The 23,015-nt window shown below is 41.6% G+C and overlaps 1 protein-coding gene across 1 annotated transcript in view; it reads left to right on the forward strand.

Annotated features, from left to right (window-relative positions):
- Positions 1–18,810: 18,810 nt before the first annotated feature.
- The window catches only part of polr3a (polymerase (RNA) III (DNA directed) polypeptide A), a 29,602-nt gene continuing 25,397 nt past the window's right edge, over positions 18,811–23,015 (forward strand). Inside the window, exons 1-6 of the mRNA XM_074618994.1 lie at positions 18,811–19,016; positions 19,331–19,466; positions 20,617–20,754; positions 21,789–21,960; positions 22,065–22,219; positions 22,330–22,569. Of these exons, the coding sequence (XP_074475095.1) occupies positions 18,973–19,016; positions 19,331–19,466; positions 20,617–20,754; positions 21,789–21,960; positions 22,065–22,219; positions 22,330–22,569 (885 nt within the window). The 5' untranslated portion in view covers positions 18,811–18,972. The remainder of the gene's footprint in view (positions 19,017–19,330; positions 19,467–20,616; positions 20,755–21,788; positions 21,961–22,064; positions 22,220–22,329; positions 22,570–23,015) is intronic.

The raw sequence follows: 23,015 nt of genomic DNA on the forward strand, positions 1-23,015 counted from the left end.
CACCTTGAGGGTATAAAATCTGTGTTCAGGCTGAGAAACGGCTGTCTGCGCTATACAGACATAAGGAGAACAGACATAAGGACATAAGGAGAAGGCCAAGCAGAAGGTCTCACTCAGAGAAGTAAACAGAGGTAGGAGCACACAGAGAAGAATAAAAAAAAAAAGCCCTGAGGCATGAAATGTATGAATTGAACAATTCCATTAACTGGCACATGTACTTCTTTAAGCCTCAGGTTGATGTGAAAGTTTTCTATTTCAAAATATGCATCTCTTTCAATCAGGTCACTCGCACGGTTAAATCATTCATGGCAGTCTGAGAGCTGATGTCACGCTTATATGACTTTAGTGATGTTTTTTTCTTCTTCCTCGCACTCAATAGTTAAAAAGATTGTTTTAAAACAGTGGTTTCCAACCTGGGGGTTGGGACCCTCACGAGAATCACTAGATAAACCCTAGGGGTCGTGAGACGATTGAAAGAATACTCGCACCAAGCATTGCACTCCCATAGTATTGTCGGACACATGACGGAGAGTCTAAAAATGTGGTGATGCAGCAGATCAGAGATATTAGGGACTATAAGCAGCAACGGTTGAATGGACGTTGGAAGGGACGGCTACGGCGTTCGAGAAACATTCCAACGGGTTGCCGTAGTAGAGGAAATTGAATATCACGAAGCAACGTAACCCTTACAACCTCTACTTCTTGCAGAAACCAACCTCGCTCTGAACTCTAATATATGAGTCTTAAAATGGCCCGAGGTCACTTAATATGAGACGATTTATTATCAGATGAGGAGTTTGCATTACTCTACATCAAAAAAACTTAAGCCTGGCTAGCTACTTACTGTGGTTGCCAAAATCGGCGCACTTCCCCTCTGATCATATTTTACTTCATTTCTTATCCTGTTTAGCAATGTTGTTGCGTTCCCTGATCCCAACATTTACTTTGATGAGTACATCAACTACGTTTACATGCACAAAATATTCAGTTTTTGGCCCTTATTCCAAAAAAAGACTTTATTCCTACTAAGCTGTTTACATGGCTAATGAAAATGAATATTCCACTAATATCCCATTTACATGCAGCAGTGCATGCTCCGATTAACCGGTGGCGAACTTGTTCGACCGTGTGAACACAGCCTCCCTCTTTCATTCCAGGTTGGCGTTCCAAAAACCTGTTGATATCCAAGTCTTTCATAATGTTTAAAAGTAAGTGTGTTTCTCTTTCCGACCAGAAATGTGGGCTTTTCTTTTAGGCATGCAACTCTGCAAACTGTCGGCTAGCTGGTTTGTGTGCAACGCACAGAGCTGGACAAAAACAGGCAAGAGGTTGTGTGGTGCAAACTGCCTTAAAATCCCCAATTGAGATGCATATTCCAGGTTGTGTCTAGAAGGGAGTCCGCAAACTGCAAAACTTGCAAAAACTCTTGCGAGACTCGCTGCCCTACGACCTATCCTAACATTAACTATTCAAGGTCAATGCCTAACCTTAACTATTCAAGGTCAATGCCTAACCTTAACCATTCAAGGTCAATGCCTAACCTTAACCATTCGAGGTCAATGCCTAACCTTAACCATTCGAGGTCAATGCCTAACCTTAACAATCTCACGAGAGTTTCCCAAGTTTGCGGGCTCCATTCTAGCCATTACCTATATTCCGAATGTACAGTATACACGTCCAAAGAATGCTCCTAAAACTCGAATAATATCGGCACATCCCACATGTCTTAATTGGAAAATGCTCCATTCGGAATAAGCCTAATTCAGAATATCCAAACGAAATATGTTGAATAATAGTGGAATATTAGTGTGCATGTAAATGTAGTAAATGTTATCATAACTGATCAAATACGATGGCCCAAAAAGAAGTAATGGAAAAATGACTCACTAGGTTTCACAAGCCAAAAAGGTAGGGAACCACTTATGACTACGTATATGACACAAAAGACACATATCACATTCTGCTTATGACTTCCCACTGCAGTCATATATCCACAGATCGTTGCCCTGGATCAGACAAAACAACAATTTAAGTGCTCTTTTACTTCCATTGTTTATCCTTGTTACGCCTTATCAGCAGAGCGATGCTTCCTCCTCCGTCCTCCCCGCCTCTCCCTCCTTCCTTCTCTCCATATATTAAACGATGGGTGGCACTTTCCCCTCACAGCGCTATCTGCTACGTCGAGTCACCTCCAGACACATTAGCATATTTATCATCAGCTTCACAGACTTCAAAGTCAGTGCTTGCTTCTCAGAGAGATGGGGAAGCGCCACCAGGAAGCCAGGCGCAGATTGCAAAGCACTAGGTGTTCCCCTGGGATCAAATATCCATTTAGGTAAGAGGAGGGGGGAGGCCATAAGCAGAATTCAATTCATTTATTTGCAGTGGTGATGATGTCTTTAGCAGTGACTTTAAATATTTGCTCAGTGCTAACCACAGCTTTCACCATAGTTGTGTGATGTTAACACGCAGCTAATGCTGGAGGCAGCCACTGAGAAGGTTTTACTGGATGTGTAAAGAAGGATGCTGTCAAGAAGATTATTTACATGCCACGCAACATAAGCAAAAATAAACAGATTTTGCATTAAATATTAAATCATAATGCAAATTAATACCCTAAGTGTGCACTATTTTGCACCTATTTCTTGACAAATCCTCTAATCTGTACATCCGTGCTGCCAGGAAACTGGATAAACACTACACTAAATCTTCTGTAAACAACATCAGTCTTACCTGCACTTTGTCCGCCCCTGAACGCAGCTTGGGTCAGGCTGCATTTGTCCTCACTGAGTGCATACATGATGGACAGCTTGTCCCAGTGTGTGGCCGGTGAAACAGCCACTCAGGTTAAACAGAGGTCAGTGAGCAATGGGTTTCCCATTGCATTACTGTGCCGCGTTGCTGTACATGACAAGCTTCAAGTTAAAGGACGTATTGACCAGGGGAAGAAGTGATACGGTCAGGTTCAATACACAATACTGTTCCATATTGTCATGAAAAATATATTATTTATCCTTCCTTTAGGCCTAAAATGTGTTTTTTAAGTGTCACTAGCTGTTTTTAAATAAAGATTTTAGTGGAAAATGCTAAAAATGGAATCTCTTTAATGAAAAGTTGTTTTTCTTTATAAGCAGACTTTAAAGCTTCTGAGCACGCACACAGGTGTTTTCACTTATTCTGGCTGATTAGATCTCTGCTCAGGTTGAAGGTGGGCGGAGCTTTGATGGGAGTTTATTACGCTCCAAATCTTTATCTACCAATAAGAATGATAAAGGTGCAGTTTGTCCCGCCCTAACAGGTTCGACAAAGCTAACAGGAGACTCAGGAAGATGTCCCTCATTTAGTCTATACACGCCCACACAGTCCTGAGCAGAGGTCAAATCAGCCAGATTAACTGAAAACACCTGTGTAGGTGTTCAGAGGCTTTAACTAAACTGAGGAGTAAAAATGTCTAGATGAAAATGTCTCTAACGCTTCTATCTCACCTTCTCCGGTGTGAAGAAGGAGTGTGAGCGCAGAGTACCATGATCAGGAAATCTCTGGCTGATTTTTGGCAACAACATGAATGAAAACATGAAAGTCTGTCCCCCGAAGTGAGTGAGTGAAGTTGCTTTCCTACTGGATAAAAGAAAACCCACTAACACCCACTAACATCTGACAACAACTCACTGGCTTTTGTCTTTAATGGGAGAGGTTACAATCGGCATTCATTCACAGGACAAATGACTCGTAGTCACGGGTATTTATCGGCTCCAGCTCCGATCGGCAGTGATGGAAACATGACATCCGCGCTAATTTTTTATGTCGGCTTGGTGTGCCTGGGCTTTAAGGTGACACAAAACAGAAAGGCATACTCGTCAACTTGCAATGGCAAAAGGTCGCAAAAACGCTTGCAAAAAATTATTGCAAGACTCGCTGCTCGACGACCTTAACTATTCAAGGTCAATGCCTGACTTTAACTATTCAAGGTCATTGCCTAACCTTAACCATCTCATACCTTTTAGACATGGGAAAGGAGTCCATCGGCTTTTTTAAGCGTGTTTTCCTGGGTCTTAAAAAAACTGGCATGTACGCGCTAATTTTGGTGGAAAAAGGGCATTATTGAGTGATCAAATCACACCATTTGTCGGTCAAGTGTTGAGTTTCCCCATCGGTCACTGCTCTTTCAAAACAAATAGGCGTGACAGTGTTTCCGCTGGTAACATTTTGCTGCCATTTATTTAACGTTACCTTCACAGCAGAGGCTATACCTATATTTCATGACGACCCGCAGGATTTCGCTGTTCTACTTTTTGCCTTAACTTTTGGCACTTTTGACCTTTGCACGGTGCCTCACCTATGCAGTATAACGATGTAGTCGACACTGACAGGATGCTATTTCTGTCTATTCGTCACATGGCTTACACAAAGCTTACTCTTGTTTTGATCCTTTTTAATGTGCTACTGACACTTCCTGTGAACCGCCGCTGTGTGAAATGCCTCCTCTTTTCCTCACACGTTCTTTCTTGATTCTTAAACATACATGCTCTGTTAATAATGTGATTTGAATCATTAATACGCTACATTGTAGGCACCCATTATAATTGGAAAATTAGTTACAGCACAGTGTCTAACCGCTTCCTACAACACTAATGCCATCCCTCTCTCTGTGTCATCTAAACCCTATGCTAATGAGGCCTGGGCACACAACATGCAGGAGGTTGAATATCAATTTAATCAGGCCCTCCCTGCAGGGGCTTTCAGAGAGAAATGACAGCCAAAGTGCATTAGTAATTCTACTGCTGTCACTTCTCATAGCTGCTTACCTTGCAAACAAACTGCTCTAATGGCACCTGCCTGCTGGGCAATTTAGACACTGTAGAGGCAACAGAACATGAAATGGACTGGAGACCACTGACCTAAATAGGAAAGGGCCAACTCTAAACAAGGAGTGGCTGTCTTATCGTTGGAGTGGAAAATATGTGTGCTATGTGTACGGACAATTAAAATACTTCACTACAAGTGTGTCTCCATCGCCGAGACAGCATTTTTAATAGAAATGTGAGAAACAGCTACATCAATCCAAAACAAAAAAAAAACGCCTCTTGATCTGAAATTTATGCCAATTTGTTTGTCATTAAAAGTGTCTTATCCTCACATCCCCACGTTCTTGATTAATATCTACAGATAACAGGCACAAATAAATACTTTTAATACGCAAATGAATAGATAAAAGGAAGAGTTCATTACCTCCACTCATACAATTGAATTGCATTGACATAATCCCCTCTTATTCCTCAAGGGGATGGGGGAGGGAGAGAGCATGATGGGATTGGTGGTGTGCTTGTGTGTGTGTGCGTGTGAGTGAGTGTTGGGGGTGGTATGGCTCATTTCAGTGTCAGCCTCCGTGCATCAGCAAGGGGGAAAATATGTCGTTTCTCGCTGCACCCAGTGTAGCAGCCCGTGTTTTCATCCGCTCTGTGTCACTGATGCTACAGAGTGTGTCAGCTGTGAGGCCTGGTTTGAACATGATGGCTGGTGAGCTAGCGCCACCTGTTGTTAATACTCACATACTGACTGGCTGATCTGCTGCAAGTGTATATATGTTGTATTGTATTGTATTTGTCGTACAGTTTCTCTTCCGTGGACTGCGGTGGAAGTCGTCTCCTCCAGCCCGACTGCGTGCTCAATATGCTGCGGCTAGATGCCTCTTAGCAGCCAGACCCCCTTCACATCAATATGTCAAGTCAATAGTGTTGGGTGGTATTGAATGTGTCAGAGAAAAGAACTTCACTGGAGGAGGTGGGTTGGTGGTGGTGGTGGTGGTGGGGTTGGGGGGGGGGTGCGGACGGCATCCAGGTCTCCTCCAGTCGAGCAGATCCATTCCACGACTGCAGAGAAATACAAGAAATCAAGGCCGGGAGAGAATTTATCAAGAGTATAGATGGGTCAAGTGGTAGCATCAGATCTATAGAGTCTATAAAGTCATCCTCCTGTAGAGGGAAGAACACTAATGCTACTTGTAGTCTGCTTATATCTAACGCTTCTGAATAAGACACAAAGCATGACTCTCCGTTCAACCCGGTTTCACGGCAAGGCGTATAAATAGCAAAACATTAAATGGATATTGCACGTGTCATGAGTGCACATTTTAGCCTTTTGGCATGTTATTTGTACGCTACGCAGTCCACAGTTAGGTTTAGGCAACAAAACCACTAACTTAGGTTTAGGCAAGAAGAGCACTTAGCCTAGTTAGGTTTTAGACATGTCGTATAGGGCTGCACAATTATCAATATTTTATCGAAATCACAATATGGCCTACTTTATCTGTTCAAAATGTACCTTAAAGGGAGATTTGTCAAGTATTTAATACTCGTATAAACATGGGAGTGGGCAAAAATGCTTGCTTTATGCAAATGTATGTATATATTTATTATTAGAAATTAATTAACAACACAAAACAATGACAAATCTTGTCCAGAAACCCTCACAGGTACTGCATTTAGCATAAAAAAATATTATGTATAATATGGCAAACTGCAGCCCAACAGGCAACAACAGCTGTCAGTGTGTCAGTGTGCTGACTTGGCTATGACTTGACCCCAAACTGCATGTGATTATCATAAAGTGGGCATGTCTGTAAAGGGGAGACTCGTGGGTACCCATAGAACCCATTTTCATTCACATATCTTGAGGTCAGAGGTCAAGGGATTCCTTTGAAAATGGCCATGACAGTTTTTCCTCGCCAAAGTTTTGCGTAAGTTTAGACTGTTATTTAGCCTCCTTGGCGACAAGCTAGTATGACATGGTTGGTACCAATGGATTCCTTAGGTTTTTCTAGTTTCATATGATCTGATATATTCACTCTATAGCTTTAAAACTGTGCCTATACTACAACCTAAAAATCGCAAGTTGCGTTAATGCATTAAAGAAATTAGTGGTGTTAAAACAAATTTGCATTAACGCATTATTATCGCAATAAATTTGACGGCCCTAAAGAATGAACATTCCCTCTAATAACACAAAATGTGCAGCCCTAATGGCGTACAAATGACACGCGGAAATAAAGAGAGGCATTCTTATTGTACGCTCAGTGCCTTGTGCATTATCGTGGCATTCACGGCTGCTCCATTACATGATATATATATGCTGTTACATGATATACTGTACATGGTGCACCACAAAACTCGAATTCCCGCTGCCGCACAGCAGCAGAAAGACCTTGTACCTTACAGCAGACCTTTGCACATAGATTTATTTATTGTTGTTCTCTGGTCTTTAACATGGCCAGGACTTCTCTCCCAGGCATTAGGCTACGTAAACCCATAATGAGGAGCAGCCTGGCGTGATTAGTATTGTCTTGGGCACATATTAAACCCTGATAGGACGACACAGAGCAAGACTAAACATTTCCCATCCAGTCATGGCGACTGCTCATTTAACCGTGGCAGATACCGAGGCGAAGGGGGGCGTTTGTTTGAGCAAACGCTCCTGGTTTCATTTCTCCCTTAAGTATGCATGAATATTTAAGGTGCCGCATGCAGTCGATGAGACTACCTGATGGTCTGTTTAACCAAGGCCGGCTGCTTTTTCAGTAGACTCCCCTCTCTCGTCTTTAACTACTACAGCGCCCCAGCGAGAGTCCTCTTGAAAACAATTGATTCATAGTCATCTATCTCATAGCCGAGGGCTGGGTAATCACAGCCAGAGAATCGAATCTACCACACTCGTGTTCCACCAGGGAGAGGAGTCTGTAATGAAATAACCCTCCTCTCTGCCTTAATTGTCTTTTTGGCCAATGGCATACAGATTCAGGAGTTGTTGATTTTTTTCTCTGGTGGAATTTGGAAAATTATTTAATTAGGACATGTATTATCAAGATTCTGATTAAACAAGACAAAAAAATGTGCAGGCTTGATATTGTCAATAGCATGAGATAGCCTTCCCAGTGTTGAATATGCTTCTTTAAAGGGTCACCCAAATTATATAAACACATATTGTCTCCCTTACTTGTGGTATAGGCATGCAAATCGACTAGTACCAGGCCATTAAATAGCCGTTATCAGTCGCCATAAGCACCATAGATGTCGGTCAGTAGGTTCTTTAGGTTTAGGCAATAAAACTACAACTTCTTTAGTTTTAGACAATAAAAACAATAAGTTAAATTTAGGCAGAAAAAACACTTAGTTAGGTTTAGACAACAAAAACAGTTAGGTTTAGGCAACAAAAACACGTAGTTAGGTTTAGGTAATAAAACTACAGCTTTTTTAGGTTTAGACAACAAAAACACTTAGTTAGGTTTAGGCAACAAAAACACTAAGTTAGGTTTAGGCAACAAAACTACAAATTATTTAGGTTTAGGCAATGAAAACACTTAGTTAGGTTTAGGCAACAAAACTACAACTTCTTTAAGTTTAGGCAATAAAAACACTTAGTTAGGTTTAGGCAAAAAAACTAAAACTTCTTTAAGTTAAGGCAACAAAAACACTTAGTTAGGTTTAGACAATAAAACTACAACTTCTTTAGGTTTAGGCAATAATAACAGTTAGGTTTAGGCAACAAAACTACAGCCTCTGTAGGTTTAGGCAATAAAAAAGGTTAGGTTTAGGCAACAAATCTACAACTTCTTTAGGTTTTGTCAATAAAAATACTTAGTTGGGCTTAGGCAACAAAACTACAACTTCCTTAGGTTCGGGAAACAAAACTACTCCATTAAGTTTAGGGGAAAACATTTAGTTTTGGCTTAAAATAACTATGTTTCCAAAATGAATGTGATACATAACCTTTGTGAACACAAAGACAACTACATGGTTGCTTGGGGTTGCTGTTGTGTTCTTACCTTCTTTTGGTGATCTACCATGTGTATAGATGATAAAACCTATTAGTGGGTGTAGTAGGCCCCTATTGACCCACATCTATGGTGCTTATAGCAATCGATAACGCCTATTTAATGGCCTGATAACAGTCGAATCCGGTGCACAGAGATTTTGAGATATCTACCTCTGAATATTCTGCCACTGCCCCAATAAAATAGAGCCAAAGGGCTTTTTTTAAAACTCAACAGCAATGCGTTTTTCCATAAACAACATCTTGGTTACACTGGATAATCCACACATCTCACTGCCAACCATTATCACAGGAGTATTTCTTTAGTAGAAACTCATTTCAATGAAGATTTTTAACAGCTAAAAAACACGCGTCTTTGTATTTTAGATGAACTGACCCTTTAGATAAATACAAAATAAAACAGGATTGTAGGAGAGATGTGCATTAATACACACAGATACACTCGACACACACGCTTTCACACAGCTCTGATCTCTCAGATTGTGCGGTATGCAAATGTTTTGCCATCAACTCAGCCTAGCGGAGAATGACAGGAACATTTGATGCAGCGCGGCTTTTTAGTGGAGTCCCTGCAGAAAGCTATTTTCACAGGATGTTATGTATGCATTTTTCAGACAGATTGCTGCAGGAGACAGGAGCTCAGGAGGGAGGCAAACACGACTGGAATGAAACACAAGCCGTAGTCTGCTGAATGAAGCCAACCGCAATGCTGGGCCGTAAAGAAAGACACATTCATCTCCCATTTTTTGCAGAGCCAAAAAAACATGTTCAATAAATACATCTTTGCATAAAGCTACGTTAGGATTGCATGTAATGACGGGGAACATTTTCACGTTTTATTCTCATAAGCGTGACTGATTTAGTTGTTTTCATGATGCGACTGCTTATTCACACAAATGAACATGCAATACTTGTTCATTTATTGCATACATTATTCAACCAATTATACAATAAACTGTGAATCACCATGCATCTTTGACTCCTTAATCTGCTACTGTAGTTTATTTGCATAATATAAATGTAAAACCATTACAGGGAGTGTCATGCTATCCCACATGGGATTATACAGTAAGACACATTTACAAAACATCAGTAATATTCACAGTGCATAATTTTCCCCATGCAGAAAAGGTTCAAGCTTCAAGCTGTGCAGATCACACGTTAGAATATAAACTGAATATTAGCAATAATATATACATAAACAAAGAAATCCCACACACTTGATTGATACTCAATGCTTTCTTCATCAGCTCCCTCCTTTCTCAATGCAATCTGCCAATTTCCAAGTCTCACATATTATCATTAATAAACAAAATAGGACAGTAAAGGAACAAAACGACACAAATTTCTATTTCACCTACATCACATATACTGAACAAATGTTACTTTCTTCATTTAAAGCAGCGATTTCCCTGTTTCAAAATAGCATGGCAATCTTTTAAACCTTTATTTATACAGGGTAGATTGGCAGGATAAAATAAACGGGTACAGATCTTGAGGTGTCTGCAACTGCAATCTGATCACGAAGAGACGTATCCTTTCTTCAACAGATTGTAAAGAACTGTATTTAAAGTAAAGGGATAATTTTAAAGCCCCTATGTGTAGGAATTGATCATTTATGACAGTGACTCCTAGTGACATTGTGCCAGGAAGCATTGCATGCTAATACCCCCCGTCATGGATTCGACTCGGAGACAATGTGAATGAACGGCTGACAACAACACAGACTGTTCATGAAATCAGAATAATTTGAAAGCCTAATTAAATACAAATTATACAAGTAGGAACTTTACAATAAGGATGCAGCTTTGGTTCTCTCCAGATCTCAGTTGCTCAGGTCCCATATTGTAAAAAATTAGATGTTTATGGCTTTTTGTGCTATATAAAGGCACAGTCACACATGCACGAATGAACTTAACTTCACCAAAGTTGAACTCCACGCGAATGGGATATTGTGAATTTGCTTCGCCACCGGAGGCAATTGTTTTTTGTGAACGGGACGCATATGTTAATTTCGCTTACGTGTGACAGTGCCTTGCGGCTTGACAGACGTAGCAACAGTAACTAAGGTAGGCCTAATATTATTTAGGCTACAGTACTCTATTATCATCCTCATCAAGTAACCTACTCCTCAGCACAAACTGTCCATCAATCCTCCCACCTCTTATCTCCCATTACTGCTGAAATGACTGCACATTTATGCCCAAGAAATAGCCTCGCAGACAGCCCCCGCTATGAATACCTTCACACCTTCATCATGACATCAATAATCGAGAACCATGTCACACACAGGCTACATTGAAATACTTGTATATCCCTCCTCTTACATTATGCTGCCATTTATCTGTGGTGGATTAAAGGAGCATGCTTCAAGAAATGTGACTGTTTTCTTGGCTTTCTGCTGCCTTTTCCCTGAAGAGGCCCAGACCCAACCCTGCCATCTGCTGGCTCCATCCAGGTGAACAAAAACTCATACCGGCAGATGACCCAAAGCACCCAGCGCTCCCGCTGCGGGGAAAAGATGTCAGACAATCCTCATCCTCTATAGCAGCTTTGCTCTTTTTTGTCAGGGTTTTAAAAAAACACTTGTATGAGCAATAACAAGTGCTCTTAAATAATCTTGGCATGAAAAAAAGGTTCATTTATGGAGGAAAGAGAGAAAGCAGCAGGGAAAAAACAGAGTGGAGGAGAGAGTGTGGGGAGGGTCGTTGGAGGGGGTTTTCAATGCTTCTGAGAGGTGCCTCATTTTCCAGCACCATCTGTTCCTGGTTTCTGCGAGCTGGAAGCCTCGTTTGTGTCAAACACCTCCCACACGCTACGAGCAGCCAGACACCAACAGCAAGGACTTCATCACCTGTTTCAAACAACTGCACAATGTGACCCACCGCAATCCGTTAACTACTAATCACACTGTGTTTGATGATGTTGTTAACCCGCTGGTTGAGAGGTCCCTTCCCTCAGGCTCCTTACAGAAGTTCCAACCAGCCCTGAGCCACTGCTAATCTGTACTTGGGAGGAGGATGACAATGAAAAAAGGTTGATGGAGGAGGAGAGAGGGAGGACCAGACCGGACCTGGAGGCTGGAGTCGACCCTGCGTTCCCCCTCAGGAGGACAGAGAGATAGAGGGAAGACAGAGGCGCATGAACAAGGCCATGCTCCTCCATTTCAATCAGCTGCTGCCGTCTCACATGGCAGCCGAGCATCCGGAGGGGGAGGCGCCGTCATGAATCCTAATTGCTCCCTTTTCACCATATTGCAGGGTGTTTCTATGCAAATCTGTCCAGAGAGGTATCTAGTTTATGCAAGGCCAACTGTATGAACTGGAAATGTGAGCAGGAATCTCGCTCAGACAAAAGCCTTGGTGGGGAGATGCTGGTATTATAATTCATTTGGATAAATTATTCATTTTGCACATGGCTCTCTTGAGTGCAAGGCAGAGCACGGTTTCACACACGTTGCTAATGTTTTGACATGTATGTATTCCACCGCATCGACGGGCACTGGCCTCCAGTTAAGATATATGGCTTTAATAAGAGTGACGAAGATGCAAAATAATGAGATGTCTGGGAGGGAGAGCGCAAGGGGTGTCCGCGGAGAGGCAGAGAGAGGGAAACGAGAACATTATTCTTCGACGTGTGGACTTATGTGGCTGTTACAGCACATTCTGCCACATTTGTATACCTTTATGAATACCCAGTGATGCACATTTGCAACTCCTACACGCGTAAGGATGTGTAAAACTACAACTGTGTAAATCTTTACATTTGTTCACAGTCAACATGAGGGGACAAGAGGGAGAGTGTGCTGACATGATGAAAATATTTTTTACGTTTAATATTAATCACTGTGTTTATTTCTGCAGCAGCATAACATGCACCCAGGGATCAATAAAAGCCATGATCATTTTAAAATTGTCATGGACTTCTCTAAGTGCCAGAGTATTATTTCACGTACTTCAGTATAATGTGAGACTGACAACAGGATATTTGTCAGATCAATAGTCAAGACAAACACACAAGTTTAGTTTTCTGTTATTCTAGGTTGAGTTGGGCTTCTTGAAGCTGTAGTGTTAGGGTTGGAGCCATCTTCTCCCATCTATGCTGACCTTAAACCTGAAGTTATTCTCATTATCACAGGGAAGGAGGCAAGGTTGTACCTTTTCTCCACCTATGTTTAAGCTTAATCTTGCGCCTCTTGCCTCGGGTGTCACTTTTGGTCACCTGCTACATTGTTATGGTCTTTTTAGTACAAAATCTCCTCTTTGTTTGTGTTTCCACAGCATGTTTAGCAGATTTATCGGGAATTTTGCACCAAAAATACGGTAACTTTGGAAGATTGATTTGTCTACCTCAGCCTGCTAGCTTTGGCTGAACTTAAAGGGCAGGTCCATTATTTTATTTTTTATTTTTTTTAGGTTTTTATATCATTCTGTAGCTTCTCAGTGATGTTCCTTATGTATTCAGATCTGAACATTCAAATTTTGGTCGAGATACGTATGTTTTAGCGTCAAAATGCTATTTTCCCTAGCCTTTCTAAAAGCTTTTTCCCATGTGACCTGACGTAGGTTTCTGCATGATGACGCTGCTACACGTACAGTATATATACGTCCTTATAGTCAGTGTATTAACGTCACATACAGTAACTTAGATAGCGATCGGCATGCTTGGAGAATCAGACAGGAGTACTGGCACAGAAGCTAAGCTAAGGTGTCCACCTAATGCCCTGCTAGTTTGAAAAAAAAATGGATAAGAACGCAGATGTACCCGCTCTTTAAGAATGCATTTTTGCTCAGAACGAGGACTGAGGACTGATTTTGTCCCCCATCTCTTCCACCAAAACTGCTAGGAAGTGATCTTTTTATGGCCAGTATGGAGGACAGGGACAATTGCAACGACCAGGAACTCTTTTAACGTGCATTTGGGCATATGAGTATTGTTTTAAGACATAAATAAAAAAGACTGAGGATATATCCTTTAAAAAGCAAAAATGCCAAACACGTACTGTTTCCTGCTTCTCAAATAGATATCCATCCTTGGGTCCTTCAAAGTGAATACCTCTACACAGTAGCCCATTATTTTTAGTCCTATCTGTATGTTAAAATGATCCACAATTTGTGTCTTCTCTTATTGTCCAAACAGTTGCATCCATTAAAAACAGCTCATTGAATAACACCACAAACAGGATGTGCTGATTGATGACCAACCAGATCTCATAGATCAAACATTACTGCTCTTGTGAGACCACCGGTATACAACTCCGTATGCATTGTGCCGATCAATACGAGTTGTGAGGAGAATACAATGAAGCCCATTTTCGTCCCCGCCCTCAGAACATACATACCCATACACACAGAAGCACTCGTGACACGGGGGGCTTTTATTACAAACCCGTCCGTCACAAATGACCATAATCTATACCGTGCTCCCAATGGCTCTCCTGGGAAGCTCCCCTCATTTCATTTTTCATCTCATCCTCTTTCACTTTATTTCCAGTAATTCAAACCCACTAAATCCAAATATGAGGAGACGCGGAGCCCTGCTGTTTTGACAAGTTAAATGGCTAAAGGCGATGATGTGCTTCCCAGCCAGTCTGTAAGCAGCACACGTCGCCAGCCACCGCCTCACTGTGTGTGTGGATGTGCATGCCTTTCTCCACGTGCACAGTGCTCCTTATTGCAGCCACCGACCCTCTGCAGCATCTTTTTTGAGGTGAAATTGAAATGGATTGTGTAGCTCAATATTTTATTGACACCAACTTCACAGAATGTTGCTACAGTGACACCGGGGATAATTATTTCACCACAGATTTCTTCCTCTGTACACATTGCTCTCTCTCTCTCCCTCTCTCTTTCTGCCTTCCTCCGAGCCCTTCCATTCCTGTAGAGAATTAGTTCTGCATAAATTACCCAGTGGAATATTGAATCAGTCTCCAGCCACCAAAGGCGAGTCTGTGTGGCTGATTACCGAGCATGCATGCAGACCAACACACACATGAGCGAGAGGAGGGAGAGGGGCCTCTAAGCGAGGAGCTGACACCATTGCAGAAAACATGGTAGGAGGAGGAGGAGGAGGAGGAGGAGGAAGGAGGGGGATCAGGCAATCTGGATATGGAGAGCTGTGTTAGCCACCCTGGCTACACACTATCTGCTCATTACTTAGTCATTAGCAGGGCCATGGTTTTAAAGGAGGGAGGGATCAATCAATTGTCATGGGTCAATGTTTTGCAGCCCCATTATGAACCTTGGGTGGCTCTGTAAATTAAGCACAGTAATTACTCATGTTAATTACACAAAGATGGTGGTCACATTGATCCACAAATAGGTTTTGCATAATGTAAATGGTATGATGAGTAAACACGGGGCTGCACTTGAGTATTTAAACGGACAATGATGATGAAAGCAGGAGAGCGGCACATTCTCATCTCAACTCGTCACATAATGATGCTTTGTCAGACCCCTCTGCGTCACTTTTTTTCGGTCGCAGCAAACATCGTTTATGTTGTGAATTAAACAAAAACACTTGCTTAGGTTCAGGCAATAAAACCACTATAGTTAGGTTTAGGAAGAAACAACATGGTTGGGCTTAAAACTACTGCGTTTGTACAGTGAAAATGACACTGAACGTTGTGGACACGGGACACGAACGAACAGCGGTCTCCTGGATGACAGCTTTGTGTTTGTTGGGTTCATCCACCTCCCATCTCGCCCGCCCTGTGTGTCTCTTTTGCTCTTTAAACTACGTCACCACAGCACTTTCCCTGATCGTTTAATATTGACGCCGATGGGTTTACATTGTAGTTAATGGAAAGCCCGGTGCGTCTCATACCAATGCTTAAAGGTCCTGACACACCAAGCCGCCAGTTGGCCGTCGGACAGTTTGGGGCCATCGGTGAGTGTCTGTCGGCCTAGTTTTTGCGGTGTACCGCACTGTCGGCTCTAGTCTGCCCGAGTCAGAGTTTGTTCGGGTCAATTCAGCATGTTGAATCTGCGACGGAGCCAGTCGGTGAGAGAAATCACTCTGATTGGCTGTTCACTTTAAGCGAATCAATGCACGAGAAGAGAAACGGAAGTAAGGAAAGCAAGTCAACGACTAAAGTCAAGAGGAAAAACACACAGAAGGCTCTTCTTATTTTTCATCCTCATCTCATCTGATCGTTCCAATACACAAATAATTTCACACCGACATGAACATCTGGAATTAAGCTGAGTGGTGAGTGAGAGTGGTGTGAAAATGGACAGCAAACGCTGTTTTATTTCACGTACGTATCATAACATCGGCTTGTATATTGACAGTCCTCGGTATTCCGATTTCCCTTTTTGAATGTCAAACACAGAGTACCGCTACCTGCTGGTAGGGAGAGTTATTTCATATCATGCAGGACGTACATGGTAGTCGGCCGTCGGCTGTAGTCTTTGCAGTGTTTTTGAGTGCAACTTTTTGGTCAAGACAAAGGTGACGTGAGGCGATATAACTGGTGGCCTTCGTTGCTTCTTTGATGTCGGGTTTTAAGGGTGTCTTGTGCGTCGGTATCTAACACCGACGGCCTTGACAAAGCGTTGGTATTTGACGCCCTGGAAATGAGAACGGGCTGAGGAGAGAGGAGCACTTCTCTCGGCTCTGAGGGGTTTCTAATCATTAATTTATTCCGCAGTGAAACCATTAGTTAATCGATTAGTCAATTAATAGAAGGAAAAAAAAATTATAATTGAATAACCATTTCTCATTCCAGCTTCTCAAATGAGAGGACATTTCTCAATTTAATTTCACTGTAAATGGCATACTTTTATTTAGGTCAAACAAAACAAGCAATTTGAAGACATCATGTTGGCCTCGGGGAACTTGTGATAGGTATTTCCCACTATTTTCTGGTTTTAATAGACTAAATGATTAGTCAATTAATTGAAAAAAAATAAAATCATCTGGAGATAGCTGCAACTATTAATCTCCAGATTTGGTGGAAATTGACAATGTGTGTCGTCACAAACCCTGAGGGCTTCAGCACGTACAAGTGAGCAAAGGTGAATTTTGCATAATTAATCTGAGAGCATTTCTCTAAATCTAAATATACAGTATTGAGCAGGGACAGTGACCAAATCCCTGGATCCTCAGTCCCGAGAGACACCCAGATTTTCCTCAATCTATGATATTCAATTCCTCCACAGGGAGTGTGTGTGTGAGTGTGTGTGTGTGTTTGCTCATGATTGGATGATTAGCCCACTGTATTTCATACATAGTTTATACACAGAGATGCTCAAGAGGCACTTTGAGGGAGGATCACTGAGCTGCCTCTCAAGCTGAAAAACATTGTTAGCAGCAGTCCCTCAAGTGTTTTTGAAGATCATTTCTTATGCTCTTTAAATATATATTTACACAGACCAATACATCTGTATATACCAAAGTTATGTGTCCCCAGATGTATTTACAGAGCCCAAGCTCTTTGGGGATGCGCTGCCTCCTGAGGCGCATTTAGAAAGCCCAGACCATGTTGAATACTATATTAGAGGTTTAATTAGAGGCCCATCGTGATGTAAGTGGCAGCAGAATTCGAAAATGGAAAATCTGATTCAGCCAGGCAATTTTCACTGTCGGTGGTTATCAGTTGACAGGACAATTAATCAGCACAAGCACGTTGTGGAAGGAAATCCTCATCAGGAAGTCATCAGTCGCCATCAGCGCTTCCACGCCGATGCATCAAACAACATAGGTATAACAGGTTTATTCAGTCTCTCTCTGCACCTCCTCTGACTCTACATTTCCAGCTGTTGGAAATGCATTTGGTGCCATCTAGAGGCAGGACTTCAGACTGTAACACACATGACCCATAGGCCAAGAGGGATGTCTTTTGCATGTGGAAATATTCCTTTGGAAATAATCCTCATAATATTATTAGTGTCACTTCACCACTGAATAATGTCCCTTACCAAAATTAAGTTTTGTCAAGTATACTTCTTTTGAACTTAAAATAAGAGGGTATACTTTCAGTTTACTTTTTATGTACTTATCAGAGATACACTTAACAAAAGTATACTTAAGTGTACTTGGCTCATACTGACAAGTAAACTTAAAAGTCTAAGTATACTTGGCTTAAAGGCCTACATACTTAATCTTTTGATCAAGATATACTTAAGAAAAGTAGAGTAGTAAGATTGTAAGTAGCCTATTAAAGTGTGTGAGAGTTTGTAAAAGGATGTTTTGATATGAATTTACTCCAATTCATCAAGTTATTGGATTATCCATTCACCGTAAAGGCATGAAAGAACAACACATTTATTTTTTATTTTTTTATTATTTATCTCATCACAAATCATCAGGTCAAATAGCAAAAGGAGCAAGTCTCTTTATGTAATACATAAATCAATGGCTAAGTAAGTTAAAGTAAGTTATACAAAGTATGAACTAAAAAGCAGAGATGCTCACAAGTCATTTTTTGCAAGTCCAAGTCAAGTTTCAAGTCTTAAAAAAGGAACATATGCACACGTGCAAAACGTGAGCAACCAAATTTCTCAAAAATTTCAAACTATTTCTTTAAGCGAGACAAGGTTGACAATAAAGTCACATTTGAGTACTTAATACATAAATAATTGCTCATGATATATATTAGAGAGGATTATTTCAGTGCTTTTTCGTTGTAGATGGAAGTTATTCACCAAACCCCATTGGAAATATTACACATTTTAGCCATTAGGTGGCAGCACTCACCTGAAACTCAAGCTGACTTGACTTCTCTTTTTTTTTGCTGTTGTTGAGCATAGGCTTGTGATGCATTCATGTACTTCTTGTAAACTCGCATTTTCTACGAAATAAGTCATAGATAAATACGGGTTTTCGTGGATTTACAAGCAGATTCAGGGGATTATCTATATATTCAATAACAACAAAATATATGATATAATAAAAAGTCATCATACATACTTTTCATCACATCTTTTTGACCATTTAAGGATTAAAGTCCTATATTACCGATTGACCCTGAATGCAGCGCTCACATGCTATCCACTGCTATCAACACATTGCATTGGATTGCATGAAGCTGCTAGCTGCTAGCATTCCCACAACATGGGAACGTGACATGACAGCGTGATGCTTACAAGTACAAAGGACTAAATACAAGTTGTGTTGTTATTTGTTTAAGAGAAAGCTGCCAAAATGGTGAAGGAGCAGTTCAGAGAGACGGATGTGGCCAAGAAGATGTGAGTATAGGAGCTCTGCTAGGTAGCTAACTAGTTAGCTTGCTGGTTAGCTACTGTCAGTCAGATTCAAACGTGAATATAATATTGTTGTTTTTATACTTTATTAACATTAAAGAGGATACAGTGGCAACACCAAACAGCCCAAATGATTCAGTGGTGTTAACATTAAGTACTCATTCTGATACTAACACAGTAGCTTCTCAGTAGCACTGCTAACTTGCACACTTGTTGACAAAATGTGTCACAACTTGTCAACCAGTGCAGCTGATATGGAAAGAAAGCAGACATTAACCCTCTTTTGTACTTGTTTACAGAAGCCACATCTGCTTTGGGATGAAATCTGCTGAGCAGATGCGTCAGCAGGCCCACATCCAGGTGGTCAGTAAGAACCTGTACAGCCAAGACACCAAACACACTCCACTGGCCTATGGGGTGTTGGATCATCGTATGGTATGACATGCAAACTCTTTTTACTCTTATTTGCAATTATACAACACATGCAAAATGTTGTCACCCATTTCAGATATAACCTCATTTAGTCCATCCTCATTACTTAGTCCTTGTTGCCCCTGGTGGCACATAGGGCAAGGACTAATAAGGATCTCCACTCATCTCTGTTGTTTGCTTTCTTCTCAATGCTGTTCCAGCTGTATCCTCTCGTCTTCATCTCTCCTTATTTCATGTCATCAGATGGTTTCCTTAAAGGGACTATTTGTAACTTTCAGAAATGCTAACAGCGACACCTGTGGCCGTGAAATCAACGAAAGTCAGCATCGGGCTCGCGCTTGCTCGCTCAAAACAGTGAGGCGACACACGTCAGCTAAAAGCACAATATCACTCTATATTTCAGCTGCTTGGCAGTAATGTTAGCTGACCAGACGAAGGTCTCGCCATGAACATGATTTAGATCTGATCCTAGTGTTGGCTTTTCCTGCCTGAGTGCAGGCTGAAGCAGCGGGGCTCTGCAGCGTGTCTCCCTGCTCTCTCCGCCCGCAGCCGGAGAGAGCAGAGGAGACACCGGCACCCGGTCGGTAACGAGAGGGTAACGTAACTCTCTGAAGAGCTCCGTCACTTCACAAGACACGGGAAAGCTCTGTTGGTCTGGAGGAGCTGCAGCAGTTATTTCTGCACAAACGTCCCCTGTGCATTCACTAGATATTCTCAGAGCTAAACTAACTCTTCTGCAGTGTGGAGTGAGCGCGCGTTCACGTCTAGAGGTGGAGCGAGACAGCGAGGACGCGCGCGCATTCTGAGTGAAGGAGAGCAGGCAGCGGAGACGAGGCTCCAGCCACACGTGAGCGCGCATATGCGAACGCGCATGTGTGGCGACCTGCTACATTTATACGCTTAAAAAGTTACAAATAGTCCCTTAATACATCTCCAAGCCATCTCCATCTTCTTCTTATCAATATTGTTTCCATGTCCAAGCACCCTGTCATTTTTGTGTAGTTCATGGTTTGTAATCTTCCTAGGCCAGAATATCCTCTTGATCTTTCTGAGGCGGGTATTGTGAAAGCTGGAAAGCTTGCCTCTGTCTCTTTTCTCTTTTTCTCATCCTCATACTACAGGCTAATCCCTCTGCTCTCATGTCTCCCTGCAGGGCACCAGTGAGAAAGACAGACCATGTTTGACATGTGGGAAGAATCTGGCAGATTGCTTGGGACATTACGGCTACTTGGATCTGGAGCTGCCATGTTTTCATGTTGGCTATTTCAAAGCCACCATAGGAATCTTACAGGCAAGTTTAAGTAGTAGTAGTTCACTAACAAAGACCACGTCAATAATGATGTGGGTTTAGAATGGTTTATTGCATATTGAAGATGGAGGGGGAGCAATGATGATGTAAGAGGGATGGGTTAGGACGGAGGATGGAGATCGAGAGATGAAGGTCGAGACTCGAGTGGGGAAGTCGTCTCTTTGCAAGCTCAGATTTTTTTACAGAGCCTCCAATGGTTCCTGTAATCAAATGAGAGAGAAAGAAGGGTGAGAGAAAAGCAAAAATGCGTCTGGGGGAGGGATGTGAAAACTGCGTCAAAGGGAAGTGAACGTATCAGGTGTGCTTAAATTCTTTTGCTGCGGAAAGGGGGATGTGTATAATGCATGGTCTTTGTTCATAAATTTAGTTATAAAACTTCATTAATATGCGGTTGGGGACTCACACATTGTGGAAGACAAACAGAAAATGGTGAAAAATGTCGATCAGTGTTTCCCAAAGTCCCAAAGTTTTATCCACAACTCAGTTTACTGTCAGAGGAGTAATGAAACCAGAAAATATTCACATTTAAGAAGCTGGAATCAGAATTTTAACTTAAAAAAAATAATACCCAAACCGATTAATTGATTAGTGAAATAGTTGGCGATTAATATAATAGTTGACAGCTAATTGATTAATCAATTAACTGTTGGAGCTCTAAATATTACTAAAGTTCAATTGAACAAGATACTTCCATCTGGAATGCAGCAAGCAGAAATATACTTTTCCTATAGGTGTCACTAGAGCTTCAAAATTAAAACAGGTTATATTGTTTATGACAAGTGTGTATGTGTATGCTTATATCTCAAACAAGTAAATATGTGTATAAATCATCAATAAGATCATGTAGTTGAAGCGTTTACTATAGTTTTACCCCACTTTTGTATATGGTAAATTCCTGAAATTGTAGTAGTATCTTAAATCAATGCAGCCATATTTTACCTTTGATGATTTAAGCATTTGTGTGAGACAATGTTTTACCTTCCTCATTGTGATGTGGTATTTTGTCATGTCTCCAGATGATTTGCAAGACATGCTCAAGCATAATGCTGACGAAAGAAGAGAAACTGCAGTTCATGGACTTCTTGAAAAGGCCCAACCTGCCCTATCTCCAGAAACGAGGGTTGAAGAAGAAGATCTCTGATAAATGCCGCAAAAGGACAATCTGTCTGAACTGTGCCGCTTACAATGGTGAAAAGAGACCTTTTCTTTTTTTATATTTACTTTTTAACACAGCTTTTTTTTGTGCGATCCATCCAGATATAAATTAATCATGTGTCTCTTTTACTCTTCAGGATCAGTGAAAAAGTGCGGCCTGCTTAAGATCATCCATGAGAAGTATAAAACAACCAAGAAGGTGGTGGACGCTTTTGTGTCAGAGTTCCTGCAGTCCTTTGATACGGCTATTGAGCACAACAAAGTGGTGGAACCTCTGCTGACCAGAGCACAGGTGAACTTTCTACACTGTTTCACACCGTGCAGTTGGTATCATTAAACGAACAGTGTGTAACAATTAGGGGGATCTCTTGTACAACCCTGTATTTTGCCTTTCCTCTCTAGGAAAACCTGAACCCTCTGGTGGCGCTGAACATGTTCAAGAGGATTCCCCAGGAAGACATTCCCCTGCTGCTGATGAACCCCGAGGCAGGGAAACCTGCGGACCTCATTCTCACCCGCCTCCTGGTGCCCCCTCTCTGCATACGACCCTCTGTGGTCAGCGACCTGAAGTCGGGCACCAACGAGGACGACCTCACCATGAAGCTCACAGAGATAATCTTCCTCAACGATGTCATCAAAAAGGTTGGTATCGATGGCTCTGGTTTGTCTTTTCAATGCCTTTTTGGTGATTGGATGTGCCAGATTGGAACTCCGCTATGTCTGCATATGTGTGTCCAGAGTTGACACCTCAATACGACCTGCCTGATCAGATATATTTCGTGGTCAAAGGAGCAGCTGTAAAACTGTGCATAAACACATTTCATTTCCTATAAATTCTTCACAATAAAAGTCCCCCGTTATGTGTTGCTGCTTACTCTTCCTCCCTGCACTATTAGTAGACTTGTTTTATTGAAGAATAGCAGCTAACAAAGCTCTACTGATTCAGTGATAAACTTGTTTCATTTCCTATAAATTCTTCACAATAAAAGCCCCCCGTATGTTTCGCTGCTTACTCTTCCTCCCTGCAATATTATTAGACTTGTTTTATTGAAGAATAGCTGCTAACAAAGCTATGCTTATTCATTAAT

The sequence above is a fragment of the Sebastes fasciatus genome, chromosome 20 (assembly GCF_043250625.1).
Source record: "Sebastes fasciatus isolate fSebFas1 chromosome 20, fSebFas1.pri, whole genome shotgun sequence".
In the NCBI taxonomy this organism is placed as follows: domain Eukaryota; kingdom Metazoa; phylum Chordata; class Actinopteri; order Perciformes; family Sebastidae; genus Sebastes; species Sebastes fasciatus.